The sequence below is a fragment of the Saccoglossus kowalevskii genome, chromosome 9 (assembly GCF_978046115.1).
Source record: "Saccoglossus kowalevskii chromosome 9, keSacKowa6.1, whole genome shotgun sequence".
In the NCBI taxonomy this organism is placed as follows: Eukaryota; Metazoa; Hemichordata; class Enteropneusta; family Harrimaniidae; genus Saccoglossus; species Saccoglossus kowalevskii.
Window position 1 is genome coordinate 4,311,460 of NC_140649.1, and position 20,504 is coordinate 4,331,963.

Here is a 20,504-nt window from a genome sequence, read left to right on the forward strand (position 1 = left end):
AGGTGGTAATATACAAAGACATCTAGTCCTAGGTGGTAATATACAAAGACAGCTAGTCCTAGGTGGTAATATACAAAGACAGCTAGTCCTAGGTGGTAATATACAAAGACAGCTAGTCCTAGGTGGTAATATACATAGACAGCTAGTCCTAGGTGGTAATATACAAAAACAGCTAGTCCTAGGTGGTAATATACAAAGACAGCTAGTCTTAGGTGGTAATATACAAAGACAGTTAGTCCTTGGTGGTAATATACAAAGACAGCTAGTCCTAGGTGGTAATATACAAAGACAGCTAGTCCTAGGTGGTAATATACAAAGACAGCTAGTCCTAGGTGGTAATATACAAAGACAGCTAGTCCTAGGTGGTAATATACAAAGACAGCTAGTCCTAGGTGGTAATATACAAAGACAGCTAGTCCTTGGTGGTAATATACAAAGACAGCTTGTCCTAGGTGGTAATATACAAAGACAGTTAGTCCTTGGTGGTAATATACAAAGACAGCTAGTCCTAGGTGGTAATATACAAAGACAGCTAGTCCTAGGTGGTAATATACAAAGACAGCTAGTCCTAGGTGGTAATATACAAAGACAGCTAGTCCTAGGTGGTAATATACAAAGACAGCTAGTCCTAGGTGGTAATATACAAAAACAGCTAGTCCTAGGTGGTAATATACAATGACAGCTAGTCCTAGGTGGTAATATACAAAGACAGCTAGTCCTAGGTGGTAATATACAAAGACATCTAGTCCTAGGTGGTAATATACAAAGACATCTAGTCCTAGTTGGTAATGTACAAAGACAGCTAGTCCTAGGTGGTAATATACAAAGACAGCTAGTCCTAGGTGGTAATATACAAAGACAGCTAGTCCTAGGTGGTATTATACATAGACAGCTAGTCCTAGGTGGTAATATGCAAAGACAGCTAGTCCTAGGTGGTAATATACAAAGACAGCTAGTCCTAGGTGGTAATATACAAAGACAGCTTGTCCTAGGTGGTAATATACAAAGACAGCTAGTCCTAGGTGGTAATATACAAAGACAGCTAGTCCTAGGTGGTAATATACAAAGACAGCTAGTCCTAGGTGGTAATATACAAAGACAGCTAGTCCTAGGTGGTAATATACAAAGACAGCTAGTCCTAGGTGGTAATATACAAAGACAGCTAGTTCTAGGTGGTAATATACAAAGACAGCTAGTCCTAGGTGGTAATATACAAAGACAGCTAGTCCTAGGTGGTAATGTACAAAGACAGCTAGTCCTAGGTGGTAATATACAAAGACAGCTAGTCCTAGGTGGTAATATACAAAGACAGCTAGTCCTAGGTGGTAATATACAAAGACAGCTAGTCCTAGGTGGTAATATACAAAGACAGCTAGTCCTAGGTGGTAATGTACAAAGACAGCTAGTCCTAGGTGGTAATGTACAAAGACAGCTAGTCCTAGGTGGTAATATACAAAGACAGCTAGTCCTAGGTGGTAATATACAAAGACAGTTAGTCCTAGGTGGTAATATACAAAGACAGCTAGTCCTAGGTGGTAATATACAAAGACAGCTAGTCCTAGGTGGTAATATACAAAGACAGCTAGTCCTAGGTGGTAATATACAAAGACAGCTAGTCCTAGGTGGTAATATACAAAGACAGCTAGTCCTAGGTGGTAATGTACAAAGACAGCTAGTCCTAGGTGGTAATGTACAAAGACAGCTAGTCCTAGGTGGTAATGTACAAAGACAGCTAGTCCTAGGTGGTAATATACAAAGACAGCTAGTCCTAGGTGGTAATATTCAAAGACAGCTAGTCCTAGGTGGTAATATACAAAGACAGCTAGTCCTAATATATAACTAAATGTATTGTACTCCTGTTTGATAAAAACATGTTAACATACAAAACAAAAGAAAGAGACTGCGCTCCGTGGTTGTGTGTTTTATATGTATGAAGAAACTAAGAATGTATTTTATTAAGAGACATTGATCTATTCAGCAAATTATGATAGGTATGATTTAATAAATAATTTTTTTTTTATTTTTCAGGACCAGTACCAGTTCAACTATCGAGCGGCGTTGGAGTACCTGGGTTCATTTGACCACTACGCAAACTGAGATCTCACAATAGCTTTGAACACTGTACAAAATAGGATTATATGACGAACGGAAAGAACTTTTTAACCTTTGTTTTACTGTGAAAATTAGGAGCACTAATGCAAAGACGTTAGGATGTAGATTTAGAAAGCAGAACTTATTTTAACAAGGATAAACTCTGATGCTTACCAGACTTGTTTTATTTCCCATTCTGATGGGTTGATCACCAGGATGCTATTATGTGGATAAAGAAACAGGATAATATTGTGTTGTAATAAACACTTTATAAACAATTAAACCTGCTAAGAAAATCAACCCGCTTCCACTGTGCCTGGAATTGAAGAAACTGAAGACAACAAAATCTCTATGGTATAGAATAAATTAGAACTGAAAAAGCCTGATTCTTTTTGTATCCATACGAAAAATCTTCAGGTACTTTTTTATTTCTCACAGAAGAAAGAGATAGCAATTCCTGTAAATTTGATTGCTATGTGTGTGTGTGTGTGTTATATTACGCTGTGTTCAATGTCACTATAGACCTTAGTTAACGTAGTCTCTTGATAACAAAAACTAATGAGATGTGTATTTAAGTTTCATAATTTCATTTTCCCCACAAGAGACTTAAACTTTACACCCCTGCATTCAGAGTATTTTGAATCACCTCGTTATTTTGAGATTCGTTTCTCATCATTTATGGGTGAAATACAGTAAATATATCTGTTTTATTATTGCAGTACATATTGGAGGGTATTTTATTGTTTGTGCTTGTATTATATTTGGCACAATTCGCTTGGAAAATAATGCAAACTTTTTTTTTGTTATACTATTTTTGTAATATATTTACTGTTCATTATTAAGTACCGTAACAACAAATTGGTGTTTTGTTTTTTTTAAAGTCCTTAAAAAAGAAAATTGAAATATTTTTGTATAACAAATTTATGAAAGTTGAAAAAAAGCCAATCAACGCATTTTTTATTATAATTGAGTTGATGTTTTAATGAAAATTAGTTGGAAGTATTTTATTATTATTATTCATATAGGTTCCATTTTGGGATTCTTTTATATTGGTTTAACCTGTCCAGTTTGTGGTGGGGATCATTTTTGTTTTTCCTCTGTACTTATACCTCATACAAATACTAGGTCTTGGTAACAAACTTTCTCACTCTGATACAAAGTGTGTTTTCACTGCCATTGGTTGGTTAAAGGCAATGATGTCTATAGTACTTCAAGTACCTTTCTACAAAAAGTCTTTCTCAGTTCACATCCCCTCAGTGTATATTTCTATTGAAAGGAATACTCTAAATCATTTTTTTTTTTTTTATTTTTTCTATTGATATTTTTTTTTCAGTTTTTGTTGATGGTAAACTGGTAAATTTCCACATTGTTCATTGCGTGCAAGTACGATGTAATCCTGCAAAACCAAAATTTAATAGCTATGCATTTTAATTATTTTTTATTATTTATTATCTTATAAGTATAATTGATTGACAATAACCCGGGTTTGTTTGGAGTCACATAATATGGTGGTGGGTTTTATCACGGTTGTCTCATCCTGAAACTTCAAATGTAATGTAATGTAGTTGGCAATTTTGGACCTCTGACCTCAAATAATCGACATCATGTGTTGTATGCAAATTATGTTGATGCAAAGTATGAATGGTGTCATGACAACAAATCATGGTGAACATCGACATCGTACTAAAAATTGCACACAATTGTAGTCAGTTAGTGATTGTACAGCAAAACGTAGCAGTGTTACGGCTTTTATTAAAATCACTGTATATTGGAACATGCACTATTCAACGACCAGTGCCGCCTTATAGGATACCCCAGGACATTCATTGCCATTTACTTACATTTGAGGATCTGTGGTGTTTTAACCATTTTATGACGTAAAGCTTGTTTGATTCCATTTTGGATGTTAATATAATGATATTTGCTTGTACTAACAAAACATTGACCTACAAATGTTGACATTTGTGAAAAGTTCTTATAGCTAACCTCACATTAACACGATTAGGTAGATCCATGCAGCTGATTAACGTCCTTCTGTCCAGTGAACAGTTTAGATGTTTACTGAGACAAATATGGTAAAACATTGATGTCCATTACAGTTTTATGTCAGCTGTATGTCTGTTAAAATAACCATGTGACTCCAAACTACCCAACTATTACATTGCTTTATGCCTATGTAGCAAAACATTTTATTTTATTTTTAATCAGTATTGACAAGTAAATTTATATACTTTCATTTTGGAGAAGTATCAATAATGATGTTTCCATGGGAACAGTAAGTATAGCAAGTGGCAAGTTGTATATTTCAGTTTGCTGAAAGGTTGGTTGTTGCCACTCTATGTTTGATTAAAATTAAATAATGCCGCTTTCTAACACTTTATGCTTATAATAACAGAACCGTGGATCGGATCTTCATTTATAGTGTTGATATTTTCATTCTACACTTGGGGCAAACAATCATCAAGTTTAGTCTAGTTTGACATTCAGTCTTGGTGTTCTATATATTTTATTGACGTTAATAGTAATTTGGTTATTGGGGCCGTTAATTGTACCCACCTGTGTTATATTTTGAAAGTTTTAAATGTATAAAATTTGTGTAGGAAACTCATACTTGGCTCAGAAATGCCAATTGTTTTTTTTTTACAATTTTATTTTCAGTGGAAATGTTCTCGATATACTACTTAAAACAATGTAATATAATACTTTGTAGTTAAGAAAGTTGATAGGACCTGATGTAACACTTTTCCTTGGATAATTTAATCAATCATTTACTTTTCATCACTTGTGTAGCTTCCTAGTTTTGTCTTTAGAAAGTACCCTACCTGATCCTGGTCAGTACGTGGTTATATTACTTCTCTGGGTCATAGTGTCCTTATTCATAATTCACATATGCTGTACAAATTTTGAGGGTTCTAGAGGGGTGAAGAGGCTGTGTCATAGATTCTATCATGTGTGATATTATTCATTTTAGTCAAAGTTTACAAGTTCCTACCATCACCATATTTTATCATGTTGGCATTGTTATTCTCTTTAAAACACGAAACCAATAAAGAATGATTAATGTCATTTTCAGCTGTTTATTGTTTTTTGTTTTTTTTTCATTGTTAAATACTAAACAATTTAAGGTAGCGAGACTATTATTTGTGTTGAAAATTACGATTTTCACATTTATTTATTAATTGATGAAATGCACTATAAACTTTCATATGATAAAGTCAACATAACATAGAATGTCATGTAAGTTGGTTAAAATGTAGATTTTCTGAAGGGAAGCAAGGCAGCCTCATTAGTGTTTTCCAAAATCAACAACACAGGTTTAATCTGTGTGCCTATAAGTTTCAAAGATAAACTCAAGACAAAGCAATGTTAGGATGTGTTATCAGTAGCTTTCTGACACACATTGAGTGTTTCCAATCATTTCAGTGGTTTGTCTCCACCCCTGTTTGTTTCAAAGATTAGTCATTTGAATATGAATGTATCAACACAAGGTCACACAGCCACTGAAAAAAAATCATTGATTTTGGTATTCTCATATGCCGATTTTATCGAATTATAGCTATCCCATTCCTTTATTTTTTTGGTTTCCAATAGCCTTACACATTTGGATGCCCCTACACATGTTAAAACATACCTTGAAGGGAAAACAAATCGTTTGTGCCGATAAACAAGCTTGAAAATCTTTGCTGTGACTTCATGGACGTTTTTCTAGAAGTTTATGTTTTTCAAAATACAAAGGTCTTTAACAAAAAATAACATATACTTATTGTGGTCGGATTAACACCAAATCTTCACAGCTTTAAGGTGACAATGAGAGGAACTTGAATGTGTCCAGACAAACTATTTCGTGGATTATTTACCAATGTGTTGTGGTTTGAATTAGGGGCAATGCGACTAAAACGGAAATTAAAATTCAGCACACTACTTTTTAAAACACATTGCTTGAATAAAACTGACAAGACACATTCAATTTACCAGATTATTGAACAACTAGGAAAAGTGAGAAAAAAACATGGAAATTGTCTACAGTACACGTATCTTTCGATGACGTATTTTATTTTTCTAGCCAGCCCAGGACGCCGTACAAACATTGTACTACGGTAATAGAAGGTAAGAGCTCTTGCCCTTTTCCACAAATTTTAATAAATTCTTAACAATTGCTTTACCTATAAAACTCTGCACACCATGCTTAGCCCTGAGTACAGTCCTGTAGGTTGGCCTCCTTCCGCTGATCATTCGGCCCCCACCGAATGATCAGCGGAAGGAGGCCAACCTACAGGACTGTACTCAGGGCTACACCATACTATGATCATTCAGTGTTTTCATGGATGTACATCCATGGTGTTTTGAACTAAACGACTCATCGCTTAGCAAAACCGATTTCCAGGATTTATTGGCACATAATGTCATGAATCAGGGAATCTAATGGCCACAAATAAATCGCCAAATATTGCATCGTACATAAATGATGACAGCGATTTACTAGGCCTATGGCCTGCATCTTGAATTTTCAAGGTGAATGTCCCGGCGAAGCACTCCGCTATGTAGAGGGAGGAATATCCGAACGAAACAACACCGTGCAGGCAGACGATGATGGCCTGTGAACTCGTATGATTTGTGCAATGTGCACATGCACGGTGCGATTAGTAACAATTACCTAACCTACCGGTCCTTCACGGCCACAGTTGTCACGATGCATCTCAATAAAATAGCATCTAAAAACAAAATAAGGCCTATATGTGTAAATACTTGTACATTAGTCTGGTCTATGCAGCCAGCAATAATGAAATTGCAAGAATGGCATTGGCAAAATGATGACCTCGCATGTAGCCATGTCTAGGGCATGGATATGATTTATAGTCGTGGCCCAATAATGTAATGTTATAGTGTCTATGAAGTATGTGATCATGATTAATCATTTGTGACCACGCCATTGATTATATAGGCTACCACACACTGTATAATATTGAGCAGAAAGCCATGCAAAAAACTGCATTTCATTCACCACAGTGGTATGGCTGGCTGTACTCATTCTTACTTTTTCATGACCATTGTTTGGCCCACTACAATTTTCTTGTGATTTAGGCGGATTTTTGTCACATGCAAGAAACAGCAAGAGCTGCAATGTGTACATCAAAAATGCTCTTATCATGCTTGTGATGTTGCTATTGTAGATAAATGGCCACAGCAGGAATGTACATAACTGTCATTTATTGGGCAGTAACTGATAGGGGCCAATTCCTTGTGCTGATGTCTACATACACATGTACATCAGTGAAAGTTTTGCTGTCACCAGCTGCCATTTTTGAAATGGTGCCATCGATCAACAGTTCATGCCACTCACCTCAACCTTAAACAATGACATGTGTTGTCATTTGTTAATAAGGCCAAATTTTATTTTTATGGAAATGAGTTACCTTTTTCTAAAATGAACAAAAGTTGATAATAATATCATCATGTAAAAAAAACAATTGTTTAAAATGATTGTATTTGATATAGACTGAACATGTTGGGGACAAAATAAATCTAAAATTATAAAATCCCTGCCTAACTACCCAATATTTTTTACTCTAATACTGGAAACACCAAATTTGTTTTTCATTCGCCTCATAATGGTTTGAGATCTTTTCAACATGATCCACATAAATAATGAGGGATAAACTGGTATTCTGTACAAACAGGTCTATGCATTTACATTCTATGTTTCTGGTTTGATATTGACTCATTTACAGCCCTGTCATTGGTGATACCAGGATTTTACTCCTTATAGCATGTGTGTGGGCTGTCTTATGCAAACCAACAATGCTGTCTTTGCACATGGTCAATTCACTTGGGTTATACGTCAGATGGCACATTGCCATTGCCATGCGTTAAATTCATTACTTTTAAGAGTTCTATCAGTCTGATGGGATTGATATCATCAATGATATTCCTATGAAGTACAATTACATTTGATATAGTCTCTTTGCACCTACTTTATTTTCGATTCATTCTGAATAGACAGTTGCATGAACATACAATACCCTAAAAGGGGGTATATTTGTACGACACCCTGTAACTTTGCATGATATGGGTCTATAATACTGTCTTGTACAATGTTTGTAAACAGTTAACTATTGGTTTTGTACAGTTTATTGTTGCTGCATATATACAGACAACAAGATATAGTATTTTCGGCAATATGACTACTACCAAATTGGTTGTTGGTGGTGATACCTATCATTTTGGTCTTTCGTCAACACTTGTGCACTTTTGCACCATGAGTCGTTTCATGCACATCATACCATATTTAATCATGACACTCTGTTGACAACACTAATTTACCTCATTATAATGTAAATGTGCATAACCTGTGTTTTCATTGAGAGGATGCTTGAATGCACGGCAGCATCCTCTCGCCAGTTATTTACAATGTGCCTCAAGATTTAATTATGGAAAGTCCAATCATTTCCAAAGCATTATCTATTTCAACAATGTTCTTTCTATTGAACATTCCTCTACTCAACACTTTACTCAAATCATTCATTACCTTTATATAATCCTTACCACTTACTTGTTTTTTATTTTCTTGCAGACGAGATAATTCAACCATCACCTGTACCTCCTACTGGTTAAACTTGACAATTATTTTTACTTTATTCTTACTCGAATGTTTTTTTTAAACTTGTTGTTTATTGTTGGTTTAAATAAAAAATAAAAACTTTGTTATTTCCTTGTCCATTACAGACGATTATTTTTACATGGTTGTCTTCCAACTAGTCATGCTGAGTGATGTCTAATAGCAGCTGGCCAAATTACAATCGAGTGGTGGGTGGTCACAGTCAAGTACAAATAAGCCAGTCACTGCCAAAGAACAAATATAATCATTCTTTCTGATCAAGTACTTTAACCTCCCCCTCTTGATTCAAATGACATAACCAAAAGACTTAAGACATCACCTACTTCCTATAACACACAACACCATATTCACATAATTGTTCATACATGTATACATTGTCACAGCAAAATCAATTCCATAAATTTACCAATGGCTCAAGCAAATCATTTGCCCATATTAACTATAGCCTCTTTTGTAAGCCATCTAATACTTGTGGCTTGTGTTTCAATTACATAACGTTAGTCCAAAAATGTCAGCTTCTATAATTTGAACACTCCGGAAAAACAGAATCCCATTATCAAGGTCACGTTTATATTGCGCTGGTCCCGCTAACTCTGGATCTTTTTGTAGTCATTTAGTCACAATTAGAAGATGAAAACAAGTATGCAAATGATAGTCTCGCTACTAATCAAGTACCATATGTTGTTGACTCTTAACAATTACAGGTCATAGTGGTTTGTTTTGTCTGCCAGTGTAGTGTATCAACATGTAACTGCAAATTCTACCGGTATTTAAAATTCACACAAGTCTTGCAATATGAGCATTTGTTAAATTATTCTTAAAATTTAATACACTTTGGCAAATTTCAGATTGTTAGTACATAAGCCAATGCTGAGAAAGTATCAGATTGCGGAGAATATCAAAAGTCTGATATTGAGTTCTTTCAATTTTTTACTACATGTGACAATTGTAAATCATATTTTGAGCTTGCCCAAAGTCAATAGTGGCAAAATATTAAAGGGGAAGTGTTTTTGACTCCCATGTACGAAGCACACAAATGGAGTCTTTGCAGTTACCCTGTCTGTATATGTGTGTGTGTGTGTGTGTGTGTGTGTCTGTCCGTCCGTTCCACGGATATCTCAAGAACCGTATGTTGGTTTTTAATGAAACTTGGTGTGTTGATGCTCTGGGCTAATGCACCGATTTGATGAGGTTTTGGTTGAAAACCATGCATATTAATTACCTGATTTGCATGATAATTAGCTAATATTTAGCTGTTCCTTGACTGTTCCACTGATATCTGAAGAGCCATTCATTAAATTTTGATGAAACTTGGTACATAGATGCTCTGGACTAATATACAGATGTGATTAGTTTTGGGTAAAAATCCATGCATATAATTAACCTAATTTGCACAATGATTAGTCAATTTTCGGCTTTTCCACTGATATCTCAGGTACTAATCATCACATTTCAATGAAACTTATATAGATACATAGGACAATGAACAGACAGATATGTGAAATATTAATTACCTAATTTGCATAATTAATCAATTTTCAGCTTTTGATATTTCAAGTACTATTACTTCATTACTTTTTAATGAAACTTGGTACATAGATGCTCGAGAACAATCCAAAGACCTGATTAATTTTAAGTAAAAATGTGTGCATATTAATTAACTAATTTGCATAATTAGTTAATTTTTGGCTTTTACACTGATGTCGCAAGTACTACTTATCCCATTTCAATGAATTTTGGTACATACATGTTCTAGGACAATGCACAGACCTGATTAGTTTTGGGTTAAAATCAGTACAAGTTAATTACCTAATTTGCTTAATTAACCAATTTTCGGCTTTTACACTGATATCACATGTACTAATTATTCCATTTCAATGAAACTTGGTACATTGATGCTCCAGAACAATGCACAGACCCACTCAGTTTGAATTAAAATCAGATCATATTAATTACCTAATTTGCATAATAAATCATAATTTTTGGTTATAATCATATTTCAATAAAACTCTGTACATAGATGGCCTGTGACAGTACTTATCTTAATTCAATGAATCTTGGTACATATGTACTCTAACTCAATGTGATGATTAAAATAGTTTCAAATTCATATACATCTATAATAATTACCTAATTTGCATAATAATTTACTTTTCAGCTTTCCACTAATTTAGTTAGGATTAATCATCATATTATAATATAACTTTGTACATGTGCGCCCTGAAACAATATACAGACCTGAATCTATGCATAATAATTGCTTTGTTTTTTATAATAATTAATTTGGTTCATTGAGGTAATCCACAAACATGTTGATAAACATGCATATTGATTATCTATTATTAGCCCATTTCTGATATCTAAAAAAATCAGATTTAAATTGAATTCATTGCAGAGATGCTCTGGAATAAATTAGACTAAAAACCATGGATGAAAAATCAAATGTATTTTCTGTATGTATTAAAATTTTAATAATTAATGTGAATCACATTTTTCTTATGTTATGCATCTCAAATAGCAGACTAATTAGTTGCCAAGCTTTTCGTTTTAAAGCAAATCTTAAATTTTGAATTAATTTTAACGTGTCTCCAATAATCTCAGCACACATGAGCTCTTTTTAAGCTTTCTTTGATTATTGTTAGAGCTAAACCGTTCAGCAATAGGGATGTGCAGTCATGATTTCTAGCAATTTAATATTCATGAGGTACCTCAAGTTTATGATAAATAAATTAATAGTGTTGAATTGTGAATATAAGAGTCACATTCAACATAAATTAACAGCATGGATAAGTGTGATGTTGTAACTTTTTTCCACATTCTAATTAGGTGATTACATATGCAGATAACCTTTACCACCCTATGTAGTGACCTCCCTACCCTTTGTAGTCTATTTTTTGCAGTTAGCGCATCTGTATGTATGTCTGTCTGTCTGTATCTATGTGTGTGTTTCTTTCCACTGATATCTCAAGAACAATATGTTGGTTGTTGATGAAATTTGATGCACAGATGCTTTGTGCAGATTTGATTAGTTTTTGGGTGAAATCTGTGTATATTAATTACCTAATTTGCATGATAATTAGCTATTTTTTAGCTGTATCATTACTGTTCCACTGATATCTAAAGAAACATGTATCTGATTTTGATGAATGATGAACATGCCTATTGATTATCTAATAATTAGCCAATATCTGGTATCTCAAAGAATCAGATTTAAATTTCAATAAATTAAATGTCATAGCGGCACTCTTGAATAAATTAAACTGAAAACCACAGATGTAAAATCAAATGTATTATGAACTTCAATAATGTATAACACATTATTAGTTGCCGAGCTTTTTATTTGGAAGGCTAATATGTCTCCAATACTCAGCTTTCTTTGATTCCATCTTATGCTGTGATCTGCCTCATAAGTAATGATATCCTCACCCTATGCTATCACCTGCTCACCTTAGATATACAGGGCAAGCCATGTGTAGTTTAACTATGTTTGAAATTATGGCTACAAACCAAATGTGGTTAGTGTAAATGTTTAAAAACATTTATGCTATTTTTAGTTAAATTAGTGACTGGCATGGTGCAATAAGTCATATGACATGGCACAGTTTTTATCGGTGATAATGCTAGTACATTTATCAAAAAAGTATTCAGATTTTCCAAAAAATTTGCAGCTGAAACCTTTTTTTTCAAAAACACTAAAGTAGTTTAATTCTGAGTAATATTAAATATGCAAATATAAACATATGCACAGATCGATTATGAAATGAAAGAACAGTTAAAATGAAAATATTCAATTATTGATTTAAAATGAAAAGTTACAAATAGTCTTAATCCCATGACCATCATGACGAACCCATTCTACAATCGTTCGTCTTAATCCCATGACCATCATGACGAACCCATTCTACAATTCTTCGTCTTAATCCCATGACCATCATGACGAACCCATTCTACAATCCTTCGTCTTAATCCCATGACCATCATGACGAACCCATTCTACAATCGTTCGTCTTTATCCCATGACCATCATGACGAACCCATTCTACAATCGTTCTCCCATGACCATCATGACGAACCCATTCTACAATCGTTCGTCTTAATCCCATGACCATCATGACGAACCCATTCTACAATCCTTCGTCTTAATCCCATGACCATCATGACGAACCCATTCTACAATCCTTCGTCTTAATCCCATGACCATCATGACGAACCCATTCTACAATCGTTCGTCTTAATCCCATGACCATCATGACGAACCCATTCTACAATCCTTCGTCTTAATCCCATGACCACCATGACGAACCCATTCTACAATCCTTCGTCTTAATCCCATGACCATCATGACAAACCCATTCTACAATCCTTCGTCTTAATCCCATGACCATCATGACGAACCCATTCTACAATCCTTCGTCTTAATCCCATGACCATCATGACGAACCCATTCTACAATCGTTCGTCTTAATCCCATGACCATCATGACGAACCCATTCTACAATCGTTCATCTTAATCCCATGACCATCATGACGAACCCATTCTACAATCGTTCGTCTTAATCCCATGACCATCATGACGAACCCATTCTACAATCGTTCGTCTTAATCCCATGACCATCATGACGAACCCATTCTACAATCGTTCGTCTTAATCCCATGACCATCATGACGAACCCATTCTACAATCCTTCGTCTTAATCCCATGACCATCATGACGAACCCATTCTACAATCGGTCGTCTTAATCCCATGACCATCATGACGAACCCATTCTACAATCGTTCGTCTGTGTTTGCTTAATTGTTTCTTTATTCCAAAGGCGGATGCAATCAAATGTCAAAACAGTAAGTGATAATAATGACTTGTTCCCAACCACTACACTGCAATGCACTGTCATTATAGTTCAGCACGTATTTATTGGTAATAGTACACAACACACATTTCCAACATCATGGCCTGCAACAAGCCAAGAAATACTCTAATTAGCTAGATTTTGTGACAGCTTCAACAAAGAATTCACATTGCTGTGGCCTATTACAATATATATATATAATTAATTAAACCCTGTTTTTGTTTTGTTTTTTCTTTTAATCCGCCATTGCCCCAAATTACACGACCATACGAGTTCAACCTGCAATGCACACTCTGTGTACACGACCATACGAGTTCAACCTGCAATGCACACTCTGTGTACACGACCATACGAGTTCAACCTGCAATGCACACTCTGTGTACACGACCATACGAGTTCAACCTGCAATGCACACTCTGTGTACACGACCATACGAGTTCAACCTGCAATGCACACTCTGTGTACACGACCATACGAGTTCAACCTGCAATGCACACTCTGTGTACACGACCATACGAGTTCAACCTGCAATGCACACTCTGTGTACACGACCATACGAGTTCAACCTGCAATGCACACTCTGTGTACACGACCATACGAGTTCAACCTGCAATGCACACTCTGTGTACACGACCATACGAGTTCAACCTGCAATGCACACTCTGTGTACACGACCATACGAGTTCAACCTGCAATGCACACTCTGTGTACACGACCATACGAGTTCAACCTGCAATGCACACTCTGTGTACACGACCATACGAGTTCAACCTGCAATGCACACTCTGTGTACACGACCATACGAGTTCAACCTGCAATGCACACTCTGTGTACACGACCATACGAGTTCAACCTGCAATGCACACTCTGTGTACACGACCATACGAGTTCAACCTGCAATGCACACTCTGTGTACACGACCATACGAGTTCAACCTGCAATGCACACTCTGTGTACACGACCATACGAGTTCAACCTGCAATGCACACTCTGTGTACACGACCATACGAGTTCAACCTGCAATGCACACTCTGTGTACACGACCATACGAGTTCAACCTGCAATGCACACTTGCTGTGTACACGACCATACGAGTTCAACCTGCAATGCACACTCTGTGTACACGACCATACGAGTTCAACCTGCAATGCACACTCTGTGTACACGACCATACGAGTTCAACCTGCAATGCACACTCTGTGTACACGACCATACGAGTTCAACCTGCAATGCACACTCTGTGTACACGACCATACGAGTTCAACCTGCAATGCACACTCTGTGTACACGACCATACGAGTTCAACCTGCAATGCACACTCTGTGTACACGACCATACGAGTTCAACCTGCAATGCACACTCTGTGTACACGACCATACGAGTTCAACCTGCAATGCACACTCTGTGTACACGACCATACGAGTTCAACCTGCAATGCACACTCTGTGTACACGACCATACGAGTTCAACCTGCAATGCACACTCTGTGTACACGACCATACGAGTTCAACCTGCAATGCACACTCTGTGTACACGACCATACGAGTTCAACCTGCAATGCACACTCTGTGTACACGACCATACGAGTTCAACCTGCAATGCACACTCTGTGTACACGACCATACGAGTTCAACCTGCAATGCACACTCTGTGTACACGACCATACGAGTTCAACCTGCAATGCACACTCTGTGTACACGACCATACGAGTTCAACCTGCAATGCACACTCTGTGTACACGACCATACGAGTTCAACCTGCAATGCACACTCTGTGTACACGACCATACGAGTTCAACCTGCAATGCACACTCTGTGTACACGACCATACGAGTTCAACCTGCAATGCACACTCTGTGTACACGACCATACGAGTTCAACCTGCAATGCACACTCTGTGTACACGACCATACGAGTTCAACCTGCAATGCACACTCTGTGTACACGACCATACGAGTTCAACCTGCAATGCACACTCTGTGTACACGACCATACGAGTTCAACCTGCAATGCACACTCTGTGTACACGACCATACGAGTTCAACCTGCAATGCACACTCTGTGTACACGACCATACGAGTTCAACCTGCAATGCACACTCTGTGTACACGACCATACGAGTTCAACCTGCAATGCACACTCTGTGTACACGACCATACGAGTTCAACCTGCAATGCACACTCTGTGTACACGACCATACGAGTTCAACCTGCAATGCACACTCTGTGTACACGACCATACGAGTTCAACCTGCAATGCACACTCTGTGTACACGACCATACGAGTTCAACCTGCAATGCACACTCTGTGTACACGCTACATGCCAATAACTGCGATTGGTGATTGTCACTAAGTAGTTATTTAATCATGTAATGATTTTTGGGTTAATTTAATTGTAACTCAATCACGTGACGTGTTATACATTATATCGGTGATAGTGGTTGAACACATATCAGTGATACTGTAACGAAAAAATAACATTGCTGAACCCGCTGAGGTACTTCCGGGTTTTCTCAAATACAGTATGGCTATTTTTCAAAAAAAAGTCATGTGATATTCTAGACTATTTATCCGTGATGTTGGTAAAGCACGTCACTGATGCTACTGCCAAATCTTAGAATGTTTTCTCAGAGTATACGTTTATCAATTATTAGCCAAATAGGTTATTTCGTTCTCAAATTACAAAGTTTTTAGTTTTGCTGTCGACTTAGTTGTCAAAGCGGAACTGTTCATATTACTGCTTGTCCGTCGGCGTCAACTTCACATATGATATATGGTTTTCATAGTCAAAATAAATGGACATATTTTATTTCAAGACCTTTGATTTAAATATTTCGTCTGTGTATGTGCATATATAACTATTTTAGTTAGTACATTGCGTAATGGGGCAAGCTGGTCTATCGGATTAAAGAATGGTGATGCTCAGTTAGACGTTTTGTTATTGAAATATGCATATTAATATTCATACCTGTCATAGTGTCATACATGTGCCTAAGCATAGAAAATACCGATAATTACCCAAATGCTAAATAAGGCTACAATACAACCTCATTCCTTTGATTTGGGTATTTTCAGGTATGCCATATTTTTTTCAAATGAAAATATATAAAAACATTAGAAATCGTGGATAGTCCAGCCCTAATTTGCATATTTGTCTAAAAGGATGACGTAATCTTATTAACCAACCTGCTCAAAACATTACGTAGTACATCAAAAGAAAAGTATTTGAGATACATCATATAAGTTATGATTTTTTATTATATCCGTTTATTACTAAAAAAAAGTTTATTCAAAATATACTAAAAATTAACGTGTTACATATTGCAAAATATTGTATGCACGAATCTGCAATAGCTTTAAAATGTGTTCTTGAAATATAAAAGGGGGACAAAGTGCTCAGTGTGCATTGTTTTGGTCAATCCATTGTGATTAGTTATATAAATATATCCTGAATCTGCCCAATTTATACTTGATGTTTATATTTTATTATTTGTCCTCTTTGTTATCGCAAATATGTCTGGTTTGTGAATAGTGAATAATGTATTTATATTTACTTGCTTTGCAACATATTCAAAACACTGGACACATCGTGTATGTTGTTTACACCGAAATTTTTTCTTCTCCATTGTCACTTTACGAATGTTTTTATCACTTTTCCAGCTTCTTCGGGTCTTAGAACATATTTCTCAATAGCACTGGATGATATGCTGTAGACGTTGTCTTTTTGTTGATGACACTTACTGTATTTCTTTTCACCTTCATTCAAACTTGGTAGGAACATCTCTCAGGGTTTACGTGATTTTATTCAAAATGGCGGACTGGCGGCCATGTTGGTGTTATTTTCTTGTCTCCTCAAACCAATATGTTTTGGCCGATTTTGTTGAAAGTGGGTACAAAGACGATACAATGGTATACGTTGGCAGGTTGATTTTTTTCTTTTGACCTTCACTAGTATATACAATCTATTACAACAATTAAATCTGCTTCATAAAATAATTACAAAATTTAAAAAGGCTCAATAGTTCAAGTTGTTTTGATGAATTAAATAATTGTTTCATTTTTAATGTATTTGGCCTAAAAGGTTTTAATAATTGTTTTCTTATTTTATGGAATGCTACGCACTCAAACAGATAGTGAAATTCATGCCTGGGCATAATGTAATATTCTATCATAAGTAGCAACATTGTGATAGCGATCGACCAGTCATAATAGGTAACCTATGATTACGACATCGAAATTTACAATATTGAGTTTTGTGAAATAGACAATGAATTGTTAAAATTCAGAATTCCAATTTAGTAAATATCCAATACTAGTAACCTTAATTTCATACCATGATCTATTCACTTAGCCTAAGGTTCTACATACCAGACTTGGCAGGTATATCATTCTATTTTCTACAAGCATGGAAAGTCGAACCTTCCCACGCTCACCATATATTATACAATTTGCGGTGCTTTTGTTTAATTTGAATAGTCGATTACAATATTTCAGGTAAAACGTTTCTTTTTGAGTAAGGGCAAAATTACCACAACCATACAATAAAATCAGAGATAATAATTGATCGAACAATTCGAGCTGTATGTCAATTGGCAAGCATAATTTTCTTGCCTTCATAAGTAAACTGTACATGGCACGCCGTACCTGATTAGTCTCTTTGATTTTAGCCTTATTAAATTTATTATTATAATTAAATGTTGTGCCAAGATAAACATAATTCTTTCTACTTTACGCCCTTTTTACCAATTATTAACTAATAACCAATACTTAGTCCAGTATTGTCGAATCAGTCAGATTACACACAAAAATATTAGAATGGCTCACCCTGAAAAAAGATGGTGACTATGTAGCAAAATATCGATAAAATACATGAAGATAGATTTGTGGGCCTTGGGTGCATAACCTTGTTCAGTGAAGAGACTGTTCTAATTTATAACATGGACTTTCTTCAGGCAAGTGAGTAGAACTGTTAAAATAAATTTCAAAATATTATATGTCAATTTGTGTATTTTTACTTCACACAAATGAAATCTTCTGAAAAAGTAGTGCATAGTGGATTGCTTGTACCGGTAGTAGTGTTTATTTATCAAAATGCTTTTTCGGGCGACAGTTTTATCTCTACTGTTTATAGTAAAACATTTTATCTGATAAAGATATATCCACAAATTAGAAAGTTCTCCTTTTGAAAAAGCACCGAGAATTGACCGACCCCCCTTAGGAATAATAAATGATCATTCCCTAAATCTCTTTTTTTGTAGCTGGTGAATGAATGGTGTTTGCATGTATTGTATTTGTCAATTTAAATATCGCTTTGCTTTGAAATACTATGTTCTTAATTGTTGACATTTCTTGTTAAACAGGAATTACTTAATTACTCGATTAGTATTACGCTTATTACTGTCGTGAATATTAACATCACTAACCTACCTAACTAGCAGGATTAATAAACAAGTCACATGTACTATTAACTAAATAATTCATTTTATATCAATTTATCTGAACTATGTCTACAGATTTTAATAGCTGAGTGATTTTATCAATTTTAGGTGGTTTAAAACACTTGGTTGTACTGATTTGATAGGTTAGGACTCCATTTAACACACGAGTGGGTATTAATAATTTTTATTACTGCTGCGCATGACAGGAGTAGTTCACTGTATATAATTGATGTCATGGTAGACAGACAGGAATATGCTTATCTGACAACAATTTGTCAAAATTATTGATGTAAAAATTAGTAGCCTTGACAAACATATCAGGGAAAGCAATTACGCAATCCGCCAGAATCGAGTCAGTGCATGACAAGTTAACATTTTCTTGACCATTTCAAATTTAGTATTATTAATATCACCATTCTGCGTGTCAATTCCCCCAACATAAGCCACAATGTCATCTAAATTTTAAAAATCGTCTAGTAGACCGGTTTGAGCATTGAAATCACGACCAGGATAATTTTTATACTAATCAAATCATCTGCTATGTTTTCAAGTATTTCACTATCTTGGTACTTCGACCCAACATGTGGGATACACACAGAACCAATCATAAACTCAGAACCTAAAATATACTTTGACGTGCAAAATATTATCAGAAATTAAATTCTCAACCACATATAAATGACCTTTATACACATCTCGAAATAAAACACAAATACCATGGACGCCGCCATATGGATGACTTTGGATTTTCTTTTTTTTAAATTTAGCGTGGTAACCACGGTAATCTGTAATCTGAGACAAAATGCATCTCCAATCACAGACCCTTAGTACGTTTTATTGAAATGATTGTAGAATCGTATTCTTGTGTTCTTGAAATTATGTCGTTTTGTTTTCTCGGTATTTATGAATTCGTAAAAAGAGGAAAAGATGTTTTGATTATTTGATTGAATTATATATTTTTATTGACAGATGTTGCCGTTAAATACATGTTATTCTCACAAAAGCTGTTACACTGAAGTGGGGCACGAATATGGTACATATAGGCATGCATGAACTCGGTATTTCGTGACGAGATTTCCGGGATGTGATTAACGTGTTCTGAATTATAAACTATAATTCTATTGAAGTGAACATGTCTGGTTTTAGATGGACAATACACTGTCTGCGCATGCGTCTACTAATAATATATAGTGTTTGTTTTAGATTGAATTATTTTTATTTCGTGATGAGATTTCACGAGAAAATATATGTGACTGTTGTGTTCTGAATTATCAGCAACTTTTCTATTAATGTGAACATGTCTATTTCTAGATGGAAAATACACTGTCTACGCATACCACTGCTAGCCACAATAGCAACAATCTGTTTTTTAATTATCCAAACAAATTATAACTGGGAAAGGAAAGTTACGTCGAAAAGGTACAAAAATGGAGAACGGTGAGTTATCAGTATATATATTCATTGACGGGGGTCAGTACACTATAAACGTGTGAACAGTCAAACTAGTGTATT

At 35.4% G+C, this 20,504-nt stretch overlaps 1 protein-coding gene across 3 annotated transcripts in view; it reads left to right on the plus strand.

The window, feature by feature from the left end:
• Window positions 1-5,157, plus strand: part of LOC100313710 (protein tyrosine phosphatase) — an 84,943-nt gene extending 79,786 nt beyond the window's left edge. For all 3 annotated transcript variants that reach the window (XM_085503018.1, XM_085503019.1, NM_001168165.1), the window contains 1 exon segment: window positions 2,029-5,157. In XM_085503018.1, coding sequence (XP_085359144.1) covers window positions 2,029-2,097 — 69 coding nt within the window. In that variant the 3' untranslated portion in view covers window positions 2,098-5,157.
• Window positions 5,158-20,504: the final 15,347 nt, after the last annotated feature.